This window comes from Toxotes jaculatrix, chromosome 7 (genome assembly GCF_017976425.1).
Source record: "Toxotes jaculatrix isolate fToxJac2 chromosome 7, fToxJac2.pri, whole genome shotgun sequence".
In the NCBI taxonomy this organism is placed as follows: domain Eukaryota; kingdom Metazoa; phylum Chordata; class Actinopteri; family Toxotidae; genus Toxotes; species Toxotes jaculatrix.
Genome location: NC_054400.1, coordinates 17,435,077 through 17,453,805, shown reverse-complemented (window position 1 = coordinate 17,453,805; position 18,729 = coordinate 17,435,077). Strand labels below are relative to the sequence as shown.

General features: G+C 42.1%; 2 protein-coding genes across 4 annotated transcripts in view; one reads left to right on the top strand and one right to left on the bottom strand.

The window, feature by feature from the left end:
- The window catches only part of slf1 (SMC5-SMC6 complex localization factor 1), a 29,480-nt gene extending 18,445 nt beyond the window's left edge, over positions 1-11,035 (bottom strand). The window contains exons 1-15 of one of the 3 annotated variants that reach the window (XM_041041422.1): positions 10,791-11,035; positions 10,293-10,416; positions 9,599-9,677; positions 9,175-9,400; positions 8,910-9,063; positions 8,660-8,788; positions 8,406-8,471; positions 7,733-7,879; positions 6,986-7,155; positions 6,681-6,815; positions 6,343-6,496; positions 5,932-6,100; positions 5,532-5,677; positions 5,041-5,150; positions 1,785-1,864 (exon numbers count right to left, since the gene is read on the bottom strand). In XM_041041422.1, coding sequence (XP_040897356.1) covers positions 1,785-1,864; positions 5,041-5,150; positions 5,532-5,677; positions 5,932-6,100; positions 6,343-6,496; positions 6,681-6,815; positions 6,986-7,155; positions 7,733-7,879; positions 8,406-8,471; positions 8,660-8,788; positions 8,910-9,063; positions 9,175-9,400; positions 9,599-9,677; positions 10,293-10,403 — 1,876 coding nt within the window. In that variant the 5' untranslated portion in view covers positions 10,404-10,416; positions 10,791-11,035. Of the gene's footprint in view, positions 1-1,784; positions 1,865-5,040; positions 5,151-5,531; positions 5,678-5,931; positions 6,101-6,342; positions 6,497-6,680; positions 6,816-6,985; positions 7,156-7,732; positions 7,880-8,405; positions 8,472-8,659; positions 8,789-8,909; positions 9,064-9,174; positions 9,401-9,598; positions 9,678-10,292; positions 10,417-10,693 lie in introns of all 3 variants that reach the window. The other 2 variants (XM_041041424.1, XM_041041425.1) reach the window with 2 other exon arrangements.
- Positions 11,036-11,349: 314 nt separating this feature from the next.
- Positions 11,350-18,729, top strand: part of kiaa0825 (KIAA0825 ortholog) — a 110,741-nt gene continuing 103,361 nt past the window's right edge. Inside the window, exons 1-2 of the mRNA XM_041042545.1 lie at positions 11,350-11,712; positions 14,921-15,057. Of these exons, the coding sequence (XP_040898479.1) occupies positions 14,927-15,057 (131 nt within the window). The 5' untranslated portion in view covers positions 11,350-11,712; positions 14,921-14,926. The remainder of the gene's footprint in view (positions 11,713-14,920; positions 15,058-18,729) is intronic.

The window sequence follows — 18,729 nt, the reverse complement described above, 5'->3', positions numbered from 1 at the left end:
GGAAGATGCCAATCACAATTCTGTACAGCAAGGTAGTGATACAATATTTGTCTTGTGGTGAGATTGTTCTGCCAACAACTGTTGACAAGGTCAAGTATGAACTTTCAGTCTTAACTTTAAAGCCAACATGGACGAGAAGGCCTTAAAATGTTCAGAAAAACGGATCTACGGTTCTACAGCAACAGGGCGAACTTATTCTGTTGAGGAAGACAGGGAGACACAACTGAAAGCTCCAGAACAGCTACTAATGTAAAGTGTCACTTGGCAAATGTTTGTCTCATTCAAAGTGTTGGGTTGAATCAATCAGTTCTTCAGTGCGTCCTTAGGTAGTCTATGGGTTGTGTAAGTAACTTCTGACTGAAAATATATACCAAATATACTTTGGTAGGAAAAGAATTACTCTCTGATCAATTAAAGCAGCAACTTTTCGAATAGTTAACTCTTTTTGCTGTATAAAGTTGCTTTGCAGTAGCTTAAGTTCCCAAGAACAATCACCCCAGTCTTTGAATTACGCTGCATGAATGATGCCTTTAAAAGGTTTGTCTCAGGACTGATGTGAAGCTAAAAGCAAACAGATTTTAAGCAGTGGAAAACACACAGCAGTTCTTGTTTGACGATCTCCGTGCAGCATATTTCAATTGAAATCTCTGCTGAGCTTCCAGAAGCAAATATGGGACTGAAAAAGAGAAGTTCATCCCAAATCCCTCAACCCCTCTCAGCTACTGTGACAAAGATAGTGAGGTTCCATGGAGGCGAGACAGATGCTCCAAAGCAAAGAAGTGCAGCATATAAGAAAGCTAGCTTACATATGTGGTTGAAAAAGCCTGGAAGAGAAAGAGAGGAAGGGAGAAAGAGTAAGAGAGTGAGAGAATGGGATGAGAGGGCGAGAGGGGAGGATGCTGTGCCGATGGTTCATCAAAAATTAATGCCGACCGCATCGGTATAGAGATCACGTAGTGGAAAAACAACACATGCCAACAGCCTTGAGTCTCCTGCCTCAGCCCTCCCTCCCCTACTCCCTCTCCTTTACCCTCCACCCCTCCTTCACACCGGCACAGGGCCTTTCTGATCAGGTGGAGGGGGGAGATATGAGCTCTGACATCTTCGAGAGTTCACACAGAGTGCCATGCCTCTAATTGCAGGAAGTTCCACCAGTGCAGCCGCTGTATATCTGCAGAGCTATCCTAATTGCTGCATTTAATATCCCTAAAATGGAGATCTGAAGCGCACTTTGCGTACTAATATGCGCTATTGTTTGGTGTGAGGAACCCATTATTTCTGTCCGGGCCATTTATTTATTTATCTATTACTTCTTTAAAAGGTAAATAAGACATGAGGAAAAGGCAAAACAAAACAAAGGGAGCAGTGTTGAATTTAAATGCGAGTAGAACAAATGGAGGAGGAGGCGTGATACAGAGGTGGTAATATGGTCCACACTTTGCCCCGAACATACACGACAGACCTACTTATGCAGCAAAGTTGCCCTTACAGCTGACTGGATAGAAGCGTGGTCTGATGCAAATCAATCACTCACTCCATACATTATGTGCTCTTCATTAAACTGAAAGTGATGACAGAGCTATCATGTCCCTCTTTACTGATGACCTAGTGCAGTGCATCAGTCCATTAAAAGTCCGCTCCTTGCAAATGTGAAGCTGTATTGTCAAACTGCTGTGTGTGTGTGTGTGTGTGTGAGTGTGTGTGTGTGTGTGTGTGTGTGTGTGTGTGTGTGTGTGTGTGTGTGTGTGTGTGTGTGTGTGTGTGTGTGTGCGTGCGTGCCGTACCTGCTGCGTTGACTCTGTTCAAACCTCTGGGGATGTTCTCTTTCTCTAAGCTTGTTTCATTCACCAAAGAGCTCTGGGTTCTGTAGGGAAACAAAGGATGTGGTTAGAGAGGTTATGGGAAGATCTACATAAACCAAATTCAATAAGAGATTACCCATGATTCACAGAAACAAGTCCAATGTTTCAGTGACTGGCCATTTCAGCATGACAGCAAGGAGACCCAGTGGTACAGAAAGTGGAACGGGCATCACTGTACTGTGAGAAGTGCCATTAGCAAATGAATCCCTCGTGGCGCTGTATCATCTTATATGAAATCTGACAATATCTGTCAAACCCCTACTGTGTTGGCCACACACATACACACACACGCACTCACACTACACACTACACACACCCAATCCTCCGCTCCCATCTCCAAAGCACTTTTCCTCCCACTTAACGCCTCAAACGCAGAGACGGAGAATTCGATCTGAGCAAGCACATTAGGAGGAATAACTAGTAAAAGAAAGTGAAGCCTCTTCAAAGTAGTGGCGTGCTAATAGCTGTGGGCTGTCACTAGTCTTGTGAGTGGGTATGGGAGATCTGCCTGCATGAAGCCTGACAGGTGTCTTGTGTGTATACGTCTGTGCACGTGTGCGTGCGTCGCATTGAAGCGCAGTGCCATCCGTATTACAGGGAAGAGGCTTGTTCCCTGGTAATTGGCTTGTTCAGAAGCCAGGAAGGAGCTCCCAGCAGTGAGGAGGAAACACACGTCCTGTCACGTTGCTTGTTATTAGCAGGGACAAGGCTGAGAAGAGATGAGACGAGCTCTGTGTGTATGTGTGTGTGTGTGTGTGTGTGAGAGAGAGAGTCCATAAGAGTGTCTAAGATGAGGGTGCACCACTTCTCATCTCAAACCACTTCACCCGAGTGTCCCCTGTCCATATAGGCTGGCAGCAGTGGATGTTGACAGTACTTGGCTTGTATACGCCCCAGTCTCTCCTTCCCTCATGGCCTACTTTAGAAGGCCAGGATGCTGTCAGTGGCCCAGTGATCATTCCTAGGCCTCTGGCAGTATGTGCCCTTGGAGGCTGACTTTCAAGAAACTTGTGAGCAATAATGGAAGTAATGAGAAAGTGCATGTCCAAGGCCACAGGAAGAAGAGGCTATACAAGTACATTACATTTTCTACTTGCTTTAATTTTACCAATTAGGCCATAGCTAAAAAAAAAAAAAAATCTATGTCCACTGTTAAAATTAGTAGGGTCGATCTATTTACAGGCTTTTCTTAAATCCAGCTGACACTGACTATATACAGGTTTGGTCAGAAGAGATGGAGCCAAAGTAATGACATAGTCAAATGGTTTGAAAAGATAACAGCAATGCAGAGAGCTGGATTAAGACAGCAGGAGGAAAACCTCAGTTTAATTATAGCTGCCCTTCTGCTAACAGCACTCACTGCCACGCAGCCAGCCAGCCAGCAAGTCAAACGGCCATCTTAACAGTCGGTCAATCAGCCATCCTGTCAGCTTGGTATGGCTTGGACGTGTGCCCTAATGCCAGGCTGTCTGCTGGTGCCTAAGAAGCACACTCCCCATCTCTCAAACTGCAGCAGTGTGCCAGACTCATAAATGCTTCAACATAAGAAAAGTGTTAATTGATTAAAAGTATCAGCATCACTGAAAATATGTATAATATCATGAATTCAACCATGAAAACTGAGGTAACAAGATTTACTCTTGGTTTCTGTTCTCAATTTATCACAGGCTTTGTCATTTTGATTTTATTCTTTCTTTTAGGGTCAAATGATTTTACATGCCCTTTGGCATTTCTTTATCTCACCCGCACAGATTGCATTCCTTGTTTTATTCAGTTCTTCTCATGTCTACGTCAAAATTAACTAAATCCTTAAAACTGTGGGGAAAGCAGAAAGTAGAAACAGAGCAGCGTTGGAGGGAAGAGGGGATCTGGTCAGTGCATGAACCAGTAGCCTTCACATGAACTTGCTCCCTGGCGACTCCTGCCCTTCTCCAGGCCAACTACCTGCTGGTGGAAGAGCAGATGTCTGACATGGGGTATGGAGAGTTAGAATGTGTGTGTGTGTGTGCGTGTGATTGCATTCAGAGAGGGATTTAGTATGCAAGAGGGAAAATCAAGAGAGGCGGAGAAGGGGGGTGAAGGCTGAGAGCTGGTGGTCGTAAGGGAAGACACAAAGGCCTGATGGGATATCCTAGTCTGTCTATCTGTCGGGTTCCTGTCCAAATCAGACTCAGCATCGTGTGTGTGTGTGTGTGTGTGTGTGTGTGTGTGTGTGTGTGTGTGTGTGTGTGTGTGTGTGTGTGTGTGTGTGAGACAGAGAGGAGGGGTCTTACCTCCCTTTGCACCCCTTCTGTCAGCCAGCACACACTGATAGGATCAGACCTGAGCATGACCCATCACATGCCAACTCCTCACACTCTGTCTGACCTCCATTTGCCTCTCTCCAGCTTTCCCTCAGTCCCTCCATTCATGCATCTCTGCTCCTCACCCCCACACACACTCCTCCTCTCTCCAGGTGTTCCTTTGTTCCTTTTCACTCGCATTTCTCGTAGAATCTGTACATTTTCACCCGTTTTGCCTTATGCTGTCTAGCCTTAAATCTGTGGGTGGAAACCTGAGGCTGTGTAGACTGATGGTTGAATAGTTCTGTTATTTTAGACACACAAGCCAACAAAGACTGGTTACAACTAATTTGACAGGATGGCAGATTTTCTTATCCAGCTTCAGTGAAATCTGACCAGAAATGTGTATACTGTTACTCACCCATTTTTGTTAACTATTAACTTCTCAAATGGTACTTTGGGCAGACTGTGGCTTAAAAGCACAATGTTTTGAGGAAGTAAAAAAAACACAATAACTGGATGTGATACTGTCTCAAAAATAATGTGGGTACAGTTCTAGGCATTTGGACGTGTACACAGACTCAAGGTTTTCCCTGCTTATTTAAATCTATCTATATTGCTAATCTGTCTGTAAGGTTTTTTTCCAGTCAATTTAAGAAGAAAGAAGAGCAAAGGACTTGCAATAAACTGTAGCCATGCTATTTGAAATTTCCAGGCTGATCTTTAAACAATTAAAAAATTTACTTGATTTTTGATATTTAGAGTTCTAACTTATTGGCCTTTGTGCAGCCCCCACCTCTGCATCCTCACAGGTTCTGCTTCAGGCTCTTGTGAAAATATACCAGGGAGACAAATGGTGGGATAGACAGACAGCTGTGTGTGTGTGTGTAACTGACCTGCAGCCAGTCTCCTGGCTGGTGCAGCTGTGGGAGGTGGGTCCAGTCCTAAGGCGAGCACCGCTGGTACTTTGAGCTAAACATCCCAGAGCAGGCAGGTAGGACAGCACCTGTCAGAAGTCACACAAGGTTAGACAGTGCCTTTTACACTGCAAGTGAATGTTTGTGTCTTTAGGGGACTGAAGAGGCACAAAGACACCAACAGTGAGCAAGGAAGCCAGATGTTCTACTGCAACATAATATAATGGATTGACCACATCAGCAATCTTTGTCTGTGTGGCAAGGAACTGTAATATAATCTATACCAATTCTCACACTGCCAAGTTAACTAATGCAGAACATCTGTGTTTTATGTCTCTTTGCTGTAACACAAAAGCACAGTGGGAAAGAAAAACAAAGTGATAAAAACTAGTGTATTTATCAGAAACATTTTAAATCAGTAATGTAGCTAGTTTATTCAACTCTAAAAAACAACACACACACACACACACCATTTTCTTGAGAGAGAGGGCTTCATCTCCCACAGCAAACCCATTACTGCAACAGAGATTCCTGAATATGGCATCAGCCATCACCAACTTAAGTCTGGAAGAAGAAATCCTGATAACCAGCTCCGCCAGAACCTCTGGAGACACATCTACAGGACAGAGCAGAGGTAACATAATTAAAAATACTGAAATTACACTGCTAATTTTTCAGATAGATATGGTGATTAAATTATTTTGTTCATTTCATTGCACGTTCTATGTTCACTTTTTCTCACAGCAGCTGAAAAGTAAAAGTTAGGACAACACTTGACATAACACAGAAGTACTTTAAGTGGAAGTGAAAACAGATATTCTTCTAAATCTTCTTCCTATTCTGTATTTTTTTTCAGTTTCTATTCCATACCCTGGCTCATGACGGCAAAGTGCTCTGCTAGGTCTTTTAGGCCCTTTTCCATCAGGTTCTGGTTCAGTTTGAAGTGCTGCTGACACCAGAACTCCACCAGCACAGACAGGAGCTCCAGCAGGGTGTCAGCCAAATGCAGCTTCTGCTTCTCATCCCTCTCAGTGTAGTCCTTCAGTGAAGAAAAAAATATGAGCTTTAGATTCAACATCACATTAGGGAGTTAGTAAGCTCTCAGAATATTGTAGACGAAGAAGCTGAAGTTTGTTGATCATGTCAGACAAAAAAAAAAAAAAAAAGAAAGAAAAAAACTGACCCAACTGGCAAATACAGATCAAAGTAAACCTACTTTTGTTGGTTGTCTACTGTCTAAATACTAGTGAACACATGAGAATAACAATGCACAGTATTTACCTGAACAGCAGCCTGTACCAAGAGCTGGGATAGTTGTTTCACAGCTCGAGACAGCAAGGTGGAGCGCTCCCACACAGTCCAAAAGGTTCCATATAGCAAAGAGCCTGATGCTGAAGCCTGAGAGACTCCTGTTCCCTGAAGCAGCACAAAATCCCTGAGCCAGAGAAAAGCAGGGGTGAATGAAGGAAGGGCAGATAATCTAATGCAACAAATACAATGATTTACTGTGAGAACAAAAGCAGGGCTCTTAAGCTTAACAGAAAGGAGAAAATGGCTATACACTTTAAAAAACAACAACAGGGACTCTCCAGCTGTGTACTGCATGTGTAGGTCGTTACCTGCTGGTAACAGAGTGGAGCTCCCCCTGGAAGAGCCTGAGGAAAAATGCCACCAGGTCACTATGGAAATGTATGAGTGTTGGCAGGGCAGGTCCAGGGAGTGGGTGACAAGTGACCTCACTGGACAGGCAGTAACTGAAGGAATACACACATTTAAAGAAACAGTAAATATATATGAAAATTTCTTTTAATGGAAGGGAGGGTTTAAGTACCTCTTTTATCCAACATCTAAACAGTTAAAAGTGCAAAATTATTTGCGAGAATAATTCAACAAGAAATCTCACGTGACAGATCATCAGGATTACCTGACTGCTGTCTCCAGAAAAGGCCAAAGGCCCGTTTTACACCGAGGACACTGCAGCACCTGGGTGAAATATTTTTTCACTGTGCTGGGAGCGAGCCAAGGAGGGTTGGTAGTGAGCAGGTTAGACATGACCTGCCGGAAATTTCTTACGAAGACAGATGTGGCGTTACCCTGTGACATGATGAAAAAACAGCAATTGAAATTTGAGTGCCTTTGATATTTATCTGCTCAGACAGAAGGTCAAATTACAACAGGCCTGCCATGATTACGGCAGAAAATTAACTGCTGAACTTAAATGAATCATTCAATTAATTTCACAAGTGAACACTGTCAGGTTCTATCTTCTCCAATGTGAGGATTTGATGCTCTCTTCTATTTTATATCACTGTAAACTGAACATCATTGTGTTTTGGACTGTTGATCATACAAAACAAGGTGTTTGATGATGTTACCAAGAGCTCATGAGGAAAATGTAATGTGTTATTTTTCCAACATTTTCTAATATTTTAACGACAAACCAATTAACTGATTAATCAAAAAAGTAATTGTTAGTTAAATCAATAATTAAAATAATCGTTAATTGCCCTAAATTGCAGTTTAATCCAGTGATGCTGATCGCAAAATATACATGAAAAAGGCAGCTATCCAAATTCAGAAACATCATGGAGCAGGTTATACTTTCATACAGCCCCTGGGGCTCGTGCAGCAGCAGGTGGGAATTTCTGCAGTCTGGTGTTTCTGGTCCTACCTGCTGTGCGTATTCTAAGAGGGAGATCAGGTACTGCACTGGTGGCAGCAGACCTGGGAACACAGCACTTCTGATTGAGTCCAAGGCTTCAGTGAAGAGGCCGCACTCTATCATACTACCAATGTTGCTGAAGTCTATTTCTGTTGCCTGGAGGAATAAAAGAACAATGATGAAATGTAAGAGGTATATGGAAAGGAGGAGAAAACATGGCAGTCAAAGAGATGGACGGCAGAAGGAGGAGGAAAAAAGCGAGGGCAGAAGGGTAATGGAAATAGGAAGTGAATGGGCATCAAAAGTTCCTGGGGGTCATTTCTGACTGTCACTTATTGGCAAATAACATATGGAATCAGAAAGTGCAGAATGGAAATACATGAGCACCTATAATAGCAATCTGATGGAGATCCACTTGGGTAAGGTATGGACAGGACAGTGAAGAGTATTGTTAATAGGACTGCCAATCAAAACTCTCAGATCAGCTGACAGTGGTGGTTAAATCTGTGACCTAAATATGATGCGCACTTGCTCTAGATGTCACTTTCCATTGAAATGTATGACATAAAGGAAATTGGATGACCTGATCTTCTTGATGAAACGCATAGTTATTTTAAAAATGTATAGTGGTGATCAGGGTTGGGGGATTGGGAGGGTTTTGGGGGTATGTATGCATGTCTACCTGTGCCTGTGGACGGTGAGGGTCATGGTAACCCAGAAACTCAAGGAAGCGCAGTCTCGGCTGGCCCTAAAGCAAAAGACCCCATTAATAATGTCAAACACACATATAGCAACCAAGGAAAGTCATTTGAGAAAAGTCATTCAACTAAGAGCTATGCTGCAGTGCTTCTTTGTAACATGCTTCCACACACATACAAACAAAAACAAAAACACACACACAGACACACACACACACACACACAGACACACACACACCTCCTGTTTGATGACATAGTCCCTGAGCTCTGTCTCCAGTTTAGCCAAGTCAACATCAGCAAAGCTGGCCTTCTTCATCTCTGCTGGATGATTATCCGTTTCGTTGAAATCCATATCCACACAATTGCTCTGCCAAAGAAAAATGGGGGTAGTTCTTGAATTTTAAACAACATTGTCAGGCCAATATGTACATATGTAAAGAGGTTTAAGTTTAACTGTTAATATAAATTAGTAAATTAGTCTAACTTACCCCAAAAAGGTGCTGGACAATGTGGTTCACAGGATAGCAAGGAGCATTGTAGGATTTTGAGTTCTCTGTAACAGGCTTAGCCATGACATGAGTGATGGATGCATGAGAGGGAGGAGGGAAGTGGTAGACTTTGGCGTGGCCTGCTTTTAGCAGCCTGTGAAAGATTAAAGAATAATATATTTATCATCATACTCTGCAACTTTTTATTCATGCATGGTTGGGTTGTTGTGATTTTGTGATCAAGTATTTTTGTGTGACACCTCACCGTTTGAACATGGCTCTGCGAGTGGGCTCTTGGACCATGAGGAGAACCCTCCACCCTTGGAAGGCTCCTGTTAGTTTGCCACTGGACACCTTCTCCCTCCACTGCCTGGCAGGATAGAAGGCAGAGGGGGCATCTGTGGAAATAGCCACCTCATAGGGTCCCTCTGAGAGCCAGGAACCATTCTTAACACTGTCCAACACATAGTCGGGAGTCACAACCCACTTTCCTGATGGGGGAGACAGGAGTAACAAGGCATGATTACACAAAAATCAAATGGAAGGGATCACAGTGGTGTTGCATCAGTAGTAGCTCAGTTAGATGAGCAGTCTTGATATAATCAGGGTGATCAGATACAAATTATTTCTGAACACCGATCATCATCATCACCATCATCATCATCATTGTAATAATGATCCTGACTGACCTGCGGCACAGGCTGCCAAAAACTTTTCGCTGGACAGAACCTGAGGGATTATGAGATGGGTGCTGGCATGCTGATAGACCTGGAAGATAATCAGTGCATCAGTTTATGGATATGTTATGTTAAAAAATAATATAGAGCAGACAATCTGATCTGGGTTTCCATTTGTTGTAAACAAACGACAGGCAGCAATGTTACAATTAAAATCAAATAAGCAAGCTCAATGCAATTAATTCAGTTCCACTGTTATACATCAATCACACTTAAATAAATTATCTTGAATCAATTTTTCATTAAAAGTTGCTTGGAATCCATAAGTTGGATAACAGAATTTTAAAAGTCAATAAAATGACAGTGATGCAGATTCACCAAATTATTCAGTTTTGAAAGGTGATGGAACTTTTTAGTCATTCATTAAGTAGATCTACTAACATTTGCCGGTTGTTAAGTAGATTTGATTGGGTTTCTTTATCTGGGTTTCTTATTTGCTGGTGAGACTAGTAACCAATTTTAAGACATCACATCTCTGGTTAAAGTGTGAAGACCACCCCACAGACTGAATAATCATTAAATACACCAGAAAAAAAACCTCCAGTCTTGTTTGGCAAACTATTATTGCACTAAAAACTTTTTATTGCACTAAAAAGTTTTTTTTTGTTTTTTTTTTTTTGTCTTTTTTTTAAGGTTCTCTACTCACTGAGCCTCCTATGTATTCCCCACCCAGCTTCTGGATTCCCTGGACCACAGCTCTCTTCTTATCACGGATCTTGATCCCAGAGATCTGCAATACATGTGTGCAGCTTTCCATCCTGAAGAGCAAACTGAAGAAGATACAACATGTCTACAAGATGTTTATTATATGTAAAGTAAGTGCAATTCTTGCTTGACTACATAGATTAGGTTACTTTGACTAGCACTACTGAAAAAACAGTAACATTTGCATTGTCTGAACTGCACATCGTGACACTTTATGTTTGAGGATTTCATTTGACTAGACAATTATTACTGAGTTTAAGACTAACTACCTGCACGCAAACAAAACCATTTGGGTCACCTAAAACTTTCTACCACGTGAAATAGCTTTTAATAACCCTGCACCTTTACAGTCTCAGCGCTGATTGAATGACCGAACATCTGCTTCCCGTTCATTCATCAGTAATTTGCGCTGACTGAGCACAGCTGACTGATCAGGTACCTTTGTCATCCCACCGATAATGACTCTGGGTCCTCCCAGTTACGTACAGGCGCGCCAAAACTCTGACACTGACACTCACACCCTGGAAAGTGAGCAGTGTTTTGTACCAGTGTTTGGCTGCTTCTTCCCCCCCAAAAAAACTGTTCACCTCCGCGGGCAGATGTACATGGGTACTCTACATATTAGTTTTAATAAAGGGTGGATTTGTGCTAAATCCTTACGCTTCTTCACTGCCCGAGTGCCATGTGTTGACAGCTTCACGGCACAGCGAACTATTTTAGAGAGGGGGGGATTTATATTATATTTGTATGTTTTGTATGCATTAGCAACAGTTAAACGACAACCTTTCTATTAAATACATGTGAAAATATTTAAACTATTTTCTTATATAAAATTCTATGTATAATTACCTAAATTCGTTAGTAATTTCGTTATTACTGAGTCCGCCCGCCCCCCCTCATTTTGATTCGCAGTTGGACTTTTCCATCGAACGGAAGTTTTCATAGAGCCACTTCCAGGTTGTTGTCACGGACGCTTTCTGTCCCCGGAAACAGCCACAATAACTGGTTATCACACTGCACTGATTAGTTAACGGGAAAATCCAATCGATCGATTACATTGATTTGAGTGTGGCCGAGTCGCTGCTTATGAAACCGCACGGCTGTTTATAGAAACTGTTCCGTGTTGACGTTCAGTGACAGCGATAGACAATCTTCCCATTACAGTAATTTAATATTCGTACGCTGTGGCATAGCTGCAGCTAAATTGTGTTTGTTTGCTAATTTATTAAAACTACAAACAGCTGCGGTAGACAAATGTCAGCAATAAGTGACTGCAAACGACACCGGCCACATTTCCCCTACCTGTAATGGATTAACGTTTAATCAAGCGACGAATATAATAAAAAAGGAGCTAGTGAAAGGTAAGACTCACAAATGATACACGAGTTGTCGCTCAAAGTAACGTTGAATCGGTGCCGATGTTTATGTTAACCTGTCAAAATCAGCAAATACAATGTCAGTTCTTTACCATACAGAGAGAGACGAGCTGCTCTTGTGATGTAAAGCATCAGTGTGTGTGTCTGGTCAAACACCTTGACAAGCAGATAAAAGTCCAAATGCTCTCTCTAATAAAAAATACTAGTAAAAGTCAAGCTGAACTCTCTCAGTGATGTGTTGCTATCACCAGCTGTATCAACTTATATTTGTGGTTAATACCCAAACATACTTTAAAAGGCTATTATATTATTTAAATAAAATATTATCAAATTATAATCAAGTGAGAATTGCATTTTTTTACCCCTGTGGTGAAATGATTAATTTATCATTTATAGATTAATCATAAAAGTCATAAAGGAGGAACAAAATACCAAACATTTGCAAGCTCCAGCTTCTCAAATGTGATGATATTTTGCCTTTTTGTCTTTTAAACTGAATAACTTTGGGTTTTACTGAGTACCTGTGTTAGTTTGACAAAACAAGAAGTCAGTCACAGTTTCACTCAAGGGTCTGGTAAAATGGTTTGGGCATCTTTCATTATTATTAGACACTTTGCAGACTAGATGACTGATCACTTATAAGAGATTTATTAATAATTAAAATTATTGTTACTTGCAGGCCTATTGAGAACTATGCATCTTTGAAGTTTGTAATGTGCCAATATATTTACTTTGTGCTTAACACATTTTTCATGTAGTTGTCAACTGCAACCATGCAACCTTTATTTTTATGTAGTTGTTGTAAATGCCAGCTCTTCTACAGTAAATTTATATTTGGGATCGGATTAGTTAAGTTTACCAAAATCATGACAGTTGCAATGCAATATGATCTGCTCCAGTGTGACAATATTGTCATATTTTTCAGTGGCTGTAATTGACTCATTGCTCAGGGTATTTTAATACTGTTGAATGATGATGATGATTATTCCACAACAGCAACGACAAGTAATATCAGGATTAAGTCATGTATTATTCATTCCCTCAGTGTAAGATAATCACATAGGCATTTGTTTAGTTGTTGCTCTGCAATTTTCAGACAATCTTACACAACATATTTCAAGAAGATATTATGTCTACATATTTCCCTGTAGTGAAGGGAAAAAAGGTGACCAATACGTTTTAATATCATTAGCGTCTCCTACATTTAGCAGAAATATCACTAAAACAAATCTGAGACTAAAGCCTGTCACTAAGCAGACAGGCCTTACTGTAAAGAAGAAGATCAGTCAAACCCAGCACAGTGCAACAGAGCCACATGGCTGCACAGTTATAGTGAAGCCATGTTCCCCCCCCCTGGGTATGCATGAGATAGTTCTCAGCAGTATTGTGATTTTAGAATATGCACCTATTTAATTTATTATGTTTCCTTTACAGCAGACTGTTAGGTACCCCCTTTAAAATAATGTTGACTTTAACTTGACATGCTCTAAGTGGCTTTAAAGCGGCGGCCTGGGGGACGTGCTGCTAAATATTTCAGGACAAACTCATTACTGTAAATGGGCCTGTGTGTTAGCGTAGCTGGGGTAGACAGGCAGCAGCAAGAGAGATAGGACAGTGATGTGTGTCTGTATGCGTGTATGTGTGTGTGTCTGTGTTTCTTCCCGTGGTCTAATAGCTGTGGAGTCGATGTCTCAGGCAGGCAATGCGTGGCCCACTTGTCCCTGTTGCAACACTGTGAAACACACAGGGGCTCCTCCAACATCTGCTTTGTAAAGAGCTAATGACAAGACAATGGAGACCGGATGATTTAAAGTATAGTACTAATGAGGCCCTGTGTGCTGCCTGGAGAATCCTGACACAGACACACTTATATGTACACACTCGTGCTTAAGATAACAGATGATATGTTGGCAGAATCAGGAGGTAGACGCCCAGCAGACATACAGTGTGCACACTCAGACCTTCTGTCTTTCTGTCTGTCTTTCGTACACATAGAGAGAAGTACGGTGTTGCAGACACTTTTCAAAATCACACGCACACACAGACACACTCGGGCTCAGCCCATATAATTACAATGTTCAGTTCCTAATCCATGGATTGAAAATCTTCTTCCCTTTCAGCAATGGCTGTGTATAGACCCATTCTCAGACAGTGGCGCAGAGGGAGCATGATGATGAGGGGAAACAGTAAGAGAGAAGAAGAGAGGGAAAAATAATAAAGGACAAGCTTAACTGGTGAGGCTGTCAGCGGAGGAAAATAATATTTGTCCAGCTGGACAGGTCTCCCTTTGTGCAGGCTAAATGAATGTTGAGCTTCCTGTCTGCCCTGTCAGGGAGAGTGGCATAGACTGTATGCAGCAGCGGAGAAGCGGAGCGGAGTGCGGGGAGCTGTTTGGAGTTTGACAGGGATTATTAAAATCAGAGCAGATGACGAGGAAGGGGCGAGAGGCGGAGTGTGAGAAAGCCAAATTGACACAGACACTCTCCATTACCTTCCACTTGACTCGTGTTGATGACAATGTTGATATGAGACCCAGCAACGCGGCACCGGCGTGGGATTGGCTGTTAGCATGAGTGTTAAGCACCACAGGGTGGTGGGGGGAGGTGGGGGGTGGCCCTCAGTTCTGAGAGACGTGGAGGAAGATGAGTTGTTTATTTAAAGCCTTGACTGAAGAGCATCTCACCTCATTGTTTATTTATTTGGTCTATTTTTTTCCCTGTGTTAACTCACTATAGTGTCAGTAGGTGGAAATGGTTAGAGGCTGAGGCAATGAATTTTGATAAGGGTCTCCTCCTACAGCAAATGATTTTCTGAGGAAAGAGGAGGGGAACTGGAAGAAACTGTTTTTGTTGATGATAAGCTTCCTTTTGTTTCAGGTCTTTCAGGTGCAATTGATTTGTGCCTCCTAATAAGACTCCTGTTTGAGAAAATTCCAAATTATTATAGATCACATGGCTTTGGGGGTGTGTGTACAGCATGTGTGTGTGCAAATGCTTGTGGTTAGTTTCTTGACAGACATCTATGATAACACAACACACCAGATCAGCAGCTGATTGGTATCAGTCTACGCTGTTGATTTAATCCAGACACCAGAGCTGTCTTTTGCATTATGTTATTTTATGAATGGATATAGTGTTTTAATGCTGTAAGGCCTCTATATTTCTCTTTCTCTCTTTAATTCCTTTCCCTGCAGAGCAGTATGGAGTGGCCGGGAGATTTTCCTGACGACCATGCCCCTGTGGAGCTGCTGGTTCCAGGGGTTTCCAGTGAGCTGGACTTTGAACAGTTTCTAAAAGACACAGAGGAGAAACTCAATCTCAATGCCAGCAGGTCAGTCACAGCAATAAAAACATTGGTGTAATATGCCTGTCTTGATCTTTCTGACCTTAAAATAGAACAGTTCTGTCATTTAGAGTTTTACTTTCTTCTCTTTGAATTTAACATGATTTATGATGTTGTTCATGTTGACAAAGAAACCCCAAATAAGAAGATGTGAACATAACAGTGAAGTTCTCAAGGCAGCAAGCTTTTGAGGGATTCTTTTCTGGCAGAGGCTTCCCTTTCTTTCCACGGGTGTCAGGTGAATGACAGGAAGCAGAGTGCAATATAATGTGCAATTCAGAGGACAAAGCATTGACACAATGAAACAAATGTTAAACAATAATTTTTACAAAACATAATTAAATCTCCAACTTTACTTTGATGGGTTGTATTACTTCTCAGACAGTTTTCACACATGTGTAAATTGTTTTTTTTTTTTTTGTTTTGAGCCATACAAAGATTAAGGCCAAAAAATGGTATACTCTGAAGGTGGGAAAACAAGCTCTGATTTTTTTTATGCTGACTACTGCTGAGAGAGGTGTGCAGACACCAGCAGGAATCATTTTAAAGAGTGTAGCTACCTGCCTGACTGACACACTTAAAAAAAAAAACACCAGTAATATTGTTTACAGTTGTGGCAAGTGGTAGTGTTCACAAGGTAGAAATATGAATCATGATTAAAAGACTGCGCCCATCTTTTTGTGGGACTGATTTACCTTTTCTTTCTCTCTCTGCCACTGCATCTTTCTCCTTATCCCTCCACAAAGTTCAAACATGTCAGTCTCCTGAATGAAGAATGTCCTGTTTACCAATCACATCTGTGTGTTTGATTTTTTATTTGTTTACATACTGCAGACTCATTTGAAGAGTGAATGGTACATTTAAATACAGTTTGTTGATGTGTCACCTGTCATGAGCTTAAAAAAGTCCTCTGAACATGCCTGCTATTAAAAACATCAAAAATGTTGAAACAGCATAAATTCTAATCATTTAAAATAAAGAGATTTGTTTTCAACTGAGAAATATCCTTAATTTCAACTGTGTCTGATTCCTTTAGTTGGAGTGAAAGGATTAAGAGAAACCTGGTTAGCAGGTTGTCGGCAAAATTTTCTGGCTCTATAAACACAGATGTCTAACAGGGTATTTACTTGATATGCACTACAAAGACCTAAGACTAAGCATTACTGTTGCAGCGGTGCAGAGGGCTGAAAGAAAAGATCATTACTGTGGCTGTGTGTTCCTGAATCTAAAATGCAGTAATTAAATCCAAAGTCTGATTACAAGTGACTCTGAGACTAAAGTAAATGCATCCGTTTCCACAGCTGAACAGCCTTGGAAATATTGGGAAAAAAATGCAAGCTGACAATAACTTCTGTCCTTTTACTGTGCACTAGGCACAGTAGATTAGAAGATTAAAAAAAAAACTCTTGTAGTGTCATATGCAGCATCGAGAGAATACACTTAAAATACACAAGCCTTGGTGCAAACATATGGTAGTGCACAGGGAGCAATCTGACCAGCTGCATGTAGCTGTGGGAGTTAGACTAACCACATTATTGCAGTATAGGTAACTTGCCTGATTCACCCTTAACTGGATTTCTCACAGTAACCTGGTTTTTCATGCACTTGTAAATGTAGTCTATTGAATTTCATCTTGTGCTTTGTTTGTGCTTACTTTCTCTTTCTGTGGGTGTTCCTGGTTGAGCTGATTTGGGATGGTTGCAATGAGATTTATAAAGACGCTCTTATCAATTGCCCTGTAAAAATAATCTTACAATATTCCTAACATTTATGGTCAAACATGTGAAAACATAGCCGGAAAGAAGAATAATTCTTGGCGGTCCAATTCTATTAATTAGTCAAACAATCCTGCCATTATGTGTTATGGAGGAAAATGCGGTGTAGCAACTTAATTTTTCTTTTCTTTTTTTTGTGCAATGTCGCCGAAGACTGAAATATAGACGTCTGTCAATGATGGCAGACAGGGATAGTTGGAGAGCACAAATAGATTGATAAAGAGAGAGACATGGGGTTGGGGGGAGAAAAAAAAAGAGAAATCTATATTTCAGGTCTTTTATCGTTTATGGCGTTGTGCGGCTGAGGGCAGATGATGAAGGACAGGCTAAATGTAGCAAGTGAACAAAGCCTCACTCTGGCACCATTAGTGTCTGGGACTCATCCCTTCCTTACTCTCTCTCTGTCTCCCTCCCCTTCTCTCTCTTTCTTTCCTTCCTCCTTCTAAATGGGAACATAATAATTGAAGATTCCACATCTTGAAACGAAAACCCTTGGGTAGGTAATTCAAGGCTTATTACCGAAGGCCAGGCCATTTTTCTGCTTTCTAAGCATTAAAGGGTTATTTTGTGTTCCTGCAGATGGGAGAGGGATAACCATTATGAGAACAAAGCGTCCAGATAATGGAGAATGGGGCTAAAAATAAGGCAATCCTCCTCTCGCCATGGGGGACCACTGGTCAGTATCTCTGTCAGGCTGCAGCTAACTTCCTCCTAGACTACTTCAGGACAGCCCTTTCACTGTCAGGACACATCCGAGCCAACAAAATCTTGCAGGGCCTCTCGTTCGCCTCAACCAGGGTGGGCTGTAGACACACATATACACACCCAAGCACACAGCTCACTCACCTGCTGCCTAATTGACTTATCAGTGTCTGGGACAAATTACGGAAGTGGAGGAGAGGAAAGGGAAACCGAGAGACGGGGGAGACAGAGCTGCACACACCCGTGAAGGACTTCAGCCAGTTTATGGGTCAAAGTGACTGGCCTGCTCCCAGTTCTCAGATGTCAGAGATTTTCCTAAGAGCTACTCCCTAATTGAAGGAGATTAAGATAGGCTGACAACGGAGCTGGCTCCCCCAAATTGAAATGCTGTAATCCATTAGTTTTCATCAGATGGGACAGTGGCGCGGTGCAGGGTTGGGTGGGGAGTGGGGAGTGGTGGGCCACCAGGAAAAGACCTCTAATGAAGTGTCAGCACAGGCCTGGAGACTGCAGACAGGCCTCTGGTTTCACACTGGCAAGGCAAATGGCTCTCACTAGTCACCTGCCAATCTTGATCAGGGTACAATAACAGGACTTTTAAATTTGATTCTCTGTGTGTGTAAGTGCTTGTGATAGTCGGGATTTTGCATATGTGTGCAAGCAGGTGGAGTTGAAAGTCTGCCACAGTGAAATATCGTGCAAGGTTCCCTTTCAGTGAACAAAAATACTGATCTGTAGTCCTTGCAGTATGTAGCTGATTTTGTGTTTAGCTGTGCGTGACACGTGTGTTAAGTTAGTATATCAGCTGTATCGGTTCTCCGGTATCATTGGCTGGGCCGGGTGGCTGGGGGGCTGAGGGCCGAGGGCACTAAGTGGGCGACAGGCTGGGCCAAGACGGGATCTGTTTTCAGCCTGTTCATTCAAGCCCATTCACTCCCTTTCCCCTCGCAGAATGGGGCCCTTTGATGGAGGAGATATTTAGTTCTCAGGCGGCTGGTTTGGCACTGACTGGAGCTGGGGCTTATTTGAAAGGGATCTTCCTGCCCCCGTTGCCTCCAACCCCCCACCTCCTGTAGGCGAGCGGAGGGGAGCAGAGCGCGACAGACAGACAGCCCCACAGCAGCCCACCCACACTAAATTAATTCTGACAAGGAACTTAAGATAACGTCAAAGCGCTGACTAA